The sequence below is a fragment of the Varanus komodoensis genome, unplaced genomic scaffold (assembly GCF_004798865.1).
Source record: "Varanus komodoensis strain SLA01 unplaced genomic scaffold, ASM479886v1 scaffold3, whole genome shotgun sequence".
In the NCBI taxonomy this organism is placed as follows: domain Eukaryota; kingdom Metazoa; phylum Chordata; class Lepidosauria; order Squamata; family Varanidae; genus Varanus; species Varanus komodoensis.
In genome coordinates this window covers 2,968,045-2,975,577 of record NW_025335761.1, presented here as the reverse complement: position 1 = coordinate 2,975,577, position 7,533 = coordinate 2,968,045, and the positions used below count along the sequence as shown (strand labels likewise).

General features: G+C 43.5%; 1 protein-coding gene across 1 annotated transcript; it reads left to right on the top strand.

The window, feature by feature from the left end:
• The first annotated feature begins 448 nt into the window (after window positions 1-448).
• LOC123026817 (CD59 glycoprotein-like) lies at window positions 449-5,785 on the top strand. The gene is made up of 3 exons (XM_044436867.1): window positions 449-1,149; window positions 2,630-2,731; window positions 5,148-5,785. Exons 1-3 carry the CDS (start codon window positions 1,086-1,088, stop codon window positions 5,342-5,344), a joined length of 363 nt encoding a protein of 120 aa, XP_044292802.1. The 5' UTR covers window positions 449-1,085; the 3' UTR covers window positions 5,345-5,785.
• The last annotated feature ends 1,748 nt before the right edge of the window (window positions 5,786-7,533 follow it).

Here is a 7,533-nt window from a genome sequence, read left to right as displayed (position 1 = left end):
CTGCAGATCTTCAAGGCATGCCAAATTTTTCTTAATGCTAGAAGTTTCTTCAGAACAATGGAAGAATTATTCTTTCTTTTCAGCAAACCACTGGCAAATCTATTCTTAGTGTCTTTGACAGATAAAACTCTAAATATTGAAAGTTGGAAGGTAGGCTGAGTTTATGGTTTGCAATAAAATTTGCTGCAATATATTCCAGTGCTCATATTTTCCTGCTGTATGTAGAGAAGGTTCTGGTGTGTGAAAGAGAGTAGATTACAATAGCCCTGCAATTTGGCCCTATTGATATTTCAGGTGACAGGTGGGGGTTCTGCTTTCAGCAAAAAATCTTGCATACAAAGCAACCTCTCAGGTTGCAGCAAATTGTCCCCCAGAGCAAATGTACTGCTTGATGACGTATAGAAGCCTTCTGCTCCATGGACCTACATGTAGCCACACTGACACATTTAAATGTCTAAAGGCCTCCACAACCCAAAATATATCTGAAAGACCCAAGTTATAAAGAACAATGCCCAATGACAACTACACAAAACTCCTACATTTCTCATTGATTTTTCATTTCTGGTTTTTGTCTATATAGGATGGTGTTGCTTCCTAAAAGATTTTTATTGTACTAATTTCAGTAAATAGTTGCCACCCTTTGCAGACTGCCTTCTAGGCAAAGAGCAACATCAGATTAATGTTTTGGATTGGGACAAGCAATGCATAAGGCTGGAGTGGAGAACTTTAGGTCTGGAGTCCAAATCTGGCTTTGCTGGCATCACAATATGGCTGTCCAGGATTCTCTAAAAGGCCCATGCTTTCTTTCCGACCGCCACTGCTTCCCATATGCTGATCACTTGGTAGTTTTCCAGCTTTTGCACAAGTTTTTCCCCATTCTAAAATGTTGGAATCCTTCTCCTAGGGCTCCAAGTTACAATATGGTGGGTTTTTTGGTCTCAACACATTCAACCAGTAGAATGCAGCCCTCAAAAGTTTCTCTGGAACTGAGTTTAATGCTTCTGCACCCGAGCATAAGGGCACTCCTCCCCTAGAGATTCTGGCCCTGATCTCGTATGTTTCTGTTTCTAGACTAAGGCGGGACCATGGACAAAATGAACTGCCTACTGCTTACGGTCTTCATTATCATAGCTATATCCTGCGGTTCTGGTAGGTATCTTTGCACCCATTGCACTGATCAGTGAATGTTTCAGGCTGCAGCTTGAAGGCATGCATTTTGGAAGGAAACCTATAAAATATTCTGTGTCTGGTGTTTCCATTTAGTATAAAAACAAGGTGGCCTGTAAGGTAGAGTTATGCAGACAGACTTAGAAAATAGCAGAGGAGTGGCTGAGCAGTGCCGAAAGAGTATGCAGCCTATCACACAAAGGTATCCCTCCATGTATGGCAGCCCGCCAGATGTTTAACAGAGGTGCACAAGTGTTCTTAGGCCGTAACAAAAAAGAGCTTTATTTTGTCCCAGAACCATACAGGGAAGGTAGGTTGAGTTTGATGTAGTTGTGTACGTAACAGCCTGGGACAAGGGCTCACAATCTTGGAGAGAAAAAACACACTGGATCGTTGTGGATGAAGTCAGAGTTTTTCACTGCATTGAAGTACTGTAGATAAACTTTCTGTTTAGCCAGATGCAGAATCAGATGCATCTGAGCTTACAGGTTTCTTAGGCTTGAACTGTAGGTATAGAGCACCATAATTCATTTTTGCCTAGTACATAGCTCTTCCTCTCATCACATTCTTCATTGAGTCTTCTGGACTGGCTTCTGGATGATGGGAGTTATAGTCTGAAATGCTGGGAAAGTATCAGTTTTGGGGATGCTGAAATAGAGAACTAAATTTCTTGATTTGATGACTTGATCTGAACTTAATTCCTTGAGCCTTTAACAAAAGTCTCATTGGCCAATTAAACAAGCTGATTTTTAAGAATTTTAGATAAGTACCTGTAAGCCATCCCGAGACATTTGTAGTGGATGGGATAGAAAAGCTTTTAAATAACTAAATAATCAAAAGTCGCAATAGTTGGCATTTTTCCCCAGGAGATGATAAATAGGCACAAAATGCTTTTATCACATAGCTTCACAAAATGAAGCCATGAGATCACTTTCAATGCCATGATAAGTTCGTCTCTTCTCAGAGTGTTATAACTGGGTTTTGGGAGAGCTTGCCTAGCACAACAGCTCTAAAGATATGCTGTGAATTCCCCAGCTCAAATTTCACATTAGCTATGCACCTATTATGAGCACATTCCTATTCCCACCTTCAGTGTTCCTCAGCCCCCAAATGGGGAGGCTTAGTTGCATCCAGCACATAGCGCAAGGGGTGTGGATAGGAACTTTCATAAGCTGCTGCCCCCAGCCTGTTCCCCTCCCAGCCACCCAGTACACCCATTTTCCTCCTCTCTGAGGCACAGTCCCTTTCCCGCCATCTGTGAGGGGTGGGAGGAGGGAGCCCTGGGATTGCACCCTGGTAGCTTTCCAAAAACAGCTCTTCCATCGGCCTGCTCCTATATACAATGATAGCACTGGCTTACCTGATAGGGCGATGAGAGTTGCTGAGGTGATGCTAATGAAATAGTGGGATATCCATCATATAAATGTTAGATTGTTTAACAAAATCTCCATTTGTGTCTTAGGCCATGCACTGAGATGTTACAAATGTGAACAAAGTCCCTTCCTGTGTAGGAGCAACATTACCTGTAGCGAAGAGGAAGATGTTTGCTTGCAAATTCGGTTTGGTAAGTACAGAAGATCAAATGACTCTCATTCAGCTTGTTTCCATGGATGTGTCATGTAGTGTAACCTTATACTTGATAACATAAGAAAAGCCATGCTGGATCAGACCAGAGAGTCCATCAAGTCCAGCATTCTTCACGGGCAGCAGTAAACCAGCTGTCCACAGGATCACCCAAGCAGGATGGGTGCAAGACCTCTACCTGCTCAAGCTTCTCAGCAACTGGTGTATGCAGGCATCCCACTTCTGGAAAGGAGGCAGCATTTAGCTAGTAAGCGTAGTATCCACTGGTCGCCTTTTCTTCCATGAATCTATCCAGCCCCCTTTTAAAGCCATCCAGATTTGTGGCCAGCTCTATTTCCTGTGGCAGCAAATTCCATAATTCAACTATATGTTATGTGAAGAAGTACTTCCTCTTATCTGATTAGACCTTCCCCTAATCAGCTTCATGGGGTGTCTCCAGGTTTGAGTGTTACAGAAGAGGAGGAGAAATGTCTCCCTTTCCATTTCCTCCACTCCATGCGTAATTTTAAACACCTCTGGCATGTCTCCACCTCAATTACCTTTTTTCCCAAGCTAGACAAACCCAGCTGCTGCAGCCTCTCCTCACAGGGGAGATGTTCCAGCCTCTTGATCATCTTCATTACTCTTCTCCCCATTCAGTAATCTCTTTATTCAGACGAGGCAACCAGAACTGATCACATTATTCCAAGTGCGGTCAATGATTTATGTAAGGGATGTAAGATCTTAGCAGTTCTATTTTCTATTCCATTCCTAACTATTCCTAGCATGGAATTTGCTTTTTTCATAGCAGCTTTGCACTGGGCACAACATTTTTCTTGAGCTGTCCACTAGTACCCCAAGATCCCTTTCTCGCTTAGTCACTGCTGGCTCCGATCCCAACGGTGTACACTTGCAGTTGGGATTTTTTTGCCCCAACGTACATTATGTTACACTTCCTTACACTGAACTGCATTTTGATGCCCGTTCTCCATTTGTCCACTTAGAACTTAAGTATATGAGTTCAGTGGGGCTTGCTTCTAGGTAAGTGAGTATGGGGTTGCAGTCCTCAGTGCTTTCTATCTCCCCACCCATCCACCCAGCTGTGACGTTGATTGGTTAATGGCACCATGTCTCTACATAGCCCTACTCAGTGGCTTCATAGCCGTGTTGGTCAGTGGGAATGGAAAGACAAGCCCTTGCACTTTCCCTTTCCCCCAAAATAATACGAAGTAATCCCATCAACTCTGTCTTCCCTGCTTTGGCAAGAAATCCTATGCATCAGTCTATAACCCATTATTTTTATTATCATAATAATGAAAAATGGCAGATTTGTTCTACTTGCATGTACATGCGTACATGTTCAAAAAAGCCATGGAAAATCAAGAAGAATAAAATTGTACTGCTGGCTATAGGTGAAGTAGAGATCCCTTTCCCAAATTTTCCAGAGGCCTCATTTTATGAAGATTGATGGACAGAGACAAAGACCCTGCAAATATAAGTGCATGGCCCAAAGGCAGCACACAGAGTTGATGTTATCAGAAAAACAGAGATGGAGAGACCCAGTTCCAAGCACACCATGTTTATGACTATACAGAAAATCAAGACAAATATAGTAAATATATGGTATACCTCTAAATGTGGAAAGACATACTGTATCCAGCATGTCTTTGGGGAATTACATGAATGGCTTTTAAAAACAAATTGCAAGTATGGAGGCCCTGACTTATGTTGGAACCCTGCTGTAGAAGGTAGGGGGCTTTTGCTCCCTGGGCACTCTCAGTCCAGATGCTAATTTCCGTGCTTCTGATCTGAAACTGAGGGAGATGCAGCAGACACAAATTCTCTCCTTGGACCTCTGGCTCAGATCCAGCATTCACAGGAAGGGAACTCTGCTCGCAAGCTCTTCTGCTAGAGGGAATGTGGGGATATTCCTCCTTCCTGCAAAAAGTGTTGCAGAGAGTTAAGGGATAGTCCAGAACTGCATGGGAAGTATTGCTTGGGGAGGGAAACCTGGATCCAGCAGGGTTGTTGCTCTGGATTGTACTCCTTTCTACAGCCAGACAGACAGAACCCTTCCTTTCATGAATGAACAACTCAGGATGTAATCCAGTGTCCATTCAGAATATTCTTTGCATCTGTATGAGATAGGGCAGATATTTGATCAGGATTTTAAAGGGTGCTTCCAGCTGGGGAGTTGCTCAGTGCTAATAATCAAAAGGCATTGTGCCACTATTCTGGAAGCACTCAAAAATCTTGTCCTAAACAGTGTTCCAAGTTATGCTTTCTTAAGTGATCAAACTAACCGATTTTGTTTAACTTAGTCATTTTATATACATCCTTCAGTTTTAAATTCCACATGTAACAACATAGACTGTTTTTACTATATTTTTTTAACTTGGGATCTTTCTACCCCTTAGTGCATTTGAGAACCTATGGCTGCTGGAAATCGTCGCTGTGCAGCCATGAGGATGTTGCCCGGGCCTTTGATGCTGACAGTTTTAGATCTCTTTGCTGCCAAAGAGATTTCTGCAACAAGAGTCCAGACATCTTGGTCAGTACAGCTCCACTCAGTATTTCTGCAGTGACTGTGATTTGGATGATGATGTACCTGTAACAAATAAATTAAAGGTAATGTGTTCTTCATACATCTCACTCTCCATCCCCTTTTGAGCTGGGATATCTGTTGCTAATTGGAGAAAGAACACACTGGAGAAAGAGATTTGCATGCCATTGTAACCCACATAAAGACGTAAGAAAGGTTTGCTGGATCAGATGTCTCGATATTGGGATCAGAAGAACACCTATCTAGTCTGGCATTCTCTTGGCTCCCACAATTGCTAACTGGATGCCTATGGAAAGTGCACAGATGGAACACGAATGCTTATGACAGCTCTTTTCCCCCACATATGTTCCCCAGTAACTGTTATCAGGATACGTTCTGCCTTTGATACTGCAGGGTAATATATAGACTCTATAGCTAGTGGCCCACCAGTATCCCAGCTATGTTTCTAATAACAGAATCATAGAGTAGTAGAGTTGGAAGGAGCCAAGAATGCCATCAGGTCCAACCCTTTGTGACAGTCTTTGAGGTACTTATTGAGTAATAACATGTCCCCCCCTCAGCCTTTTCTTCTCGAGGCTGAACATACCCAGTTCTCTCCATCTCTCCTCATAGGACAGTGTTTCCAAACCTTGGATCATTCTTGTTGCCTTCCTCTGGATCCTTTCTAATTTTTCTGCAACTTTCTTAAATTTTAGTGCCCAGAACTAGACAAAGTATTCCAGATGAGGTCTGATTAGTGAAGAGTATAGGAGATTATTACTTCTCATGATTTGGAAGTAATACTTTTATTAATGCATCCCAAAATAGTATTTGCCCTTTTGGCAGCTGCATTGCATTGTTGGCTCATATTTAGTCTGTTGTCCACAATAACTTCAAGGTCTTTTTCGTTTTCAGTTCTGTTAAGCCACATATTCCCCATCTTGTATTGATGCATTTGGTTTCTTTTTCCTAGGTGGAGGACTTGGCACTTGCCCATACTGAATCTCATTCTGTTGCCTAGCATTCAAGTATATCAAGATCACCCTGGATCTTCATTCTGTCTTCTAGGGTGTTTGCTATTCCACCCAGTTTTGTATCTTCTGCAGATCTGATTATCTTTCCTTATACTTCCTCAACTAAATCATTAATAAAGACGTTGAAGAGTGCTGGGCCCAGAACGGAACCCTGCGGCACCCCACTAGTTACCTCCATTCAGTTTGAGAAGGTGCCATTGACAAGCACTCTTTGTGTCTGATTTAGCAGCCACTTTTGAATTCACCTAAAACTTTTTCTGTCTAGTCCACTTTTTCCTAATTTGCTTATCAGGATGTAGTGGAGCACTATGTCGAAAGCTTTGCTAAGGTTGAGGTAGATCATGTCCATAGTGTTCCCTCTGTCCCTGTGAGGGCCAGGTCATAAGTGGCAGCAGGAATGGGCAGAACACTGGATCCAGGCTGCGAGCTCAAGTGAGAGTCCGGAGCTTTGCCGAGGGGCCAGAGGCTATGAAGTCAACAGTTCCAGGCTGAAAGCACAGAGGAGAGCAGTCAGAGTTCAGACAGAGTGAGGGAGAGACAGAGAGTCAGAGCAGGATTCTGAGGGCAGTTTACTGGGTGACTTGTTGCGGCAAGGGTAGGAGCAGCTGGAGCAAGGCAGGGTCTACTCAGAGGAAGGCAGAAAGAGCAGGAAGGGTGCAGGTTGGCGTGAGGGAGGGTCTACTCAGAGGAAGGCAGGAACAAGGCACTGAGGTACTAGGAGCCACAGCACACGGGGTCCTGGGGATGGCTTGCATGGCTGTGGCAAAGAGTGGCCGTGTGGAAGTGTCTTTTATGTAAGTCTCCAGCACTTTCAGCTGTACTGCTTGATCGCTTCCCAGCCGTTTGCCCACAGAGGAGCACCTGGCTTTGCAGACACTTGCAGGACCGGGCAGGTCCCGTAAGAAAGAAGTGTAGAAGACAACAGAGGAAGCCCATGTGGCTCTACAAAAAGTTAAGTGATAACCTGAAAGAAAAAACACGTACAGGAGGTGGAAGCAGGCCCTTGTACCAGGCCACAAAGGAAGAATATAAACAAAAAGTAAGGAATTGCAGGGATGGTGTCAGGAAGGCGAAAGCAGGAGACAAACTGAGACTAGCAAGGGGTGGGCTGTCCCGCCTGTCCCTTTGGGAGGTTACCCAGTCAAAAAATGAGATTGAATTAGTCTGATAGGATTTATTTTTGATAACTCTATGCTGGCTTTTATTAAGCACTGCATTTTCTTTGAT

Coding starts and splice junctions, on each gene's coding strand:
- LOC123026817 (XM_044436867.1), top strand. CDS start 1,086: ATGGACAAAATGAACTGCCTACTGCTTACGGTCTTCATTATCATAGCT. Junction 1,150..2,629: donor AGCTATATCCTGCGGTTCTG/GTAGGTATCTTT, acceptor TTTGTGTCTTAG/GCCATGCACTGAGATGTTAC. Junction 2,732..5,147: donor TTGCTTGCAAATTCGGTTTG/GTAAGTACAGAA, acceptor TCTACCCCTTAG/TGCATTTGAGAACCTATGGC.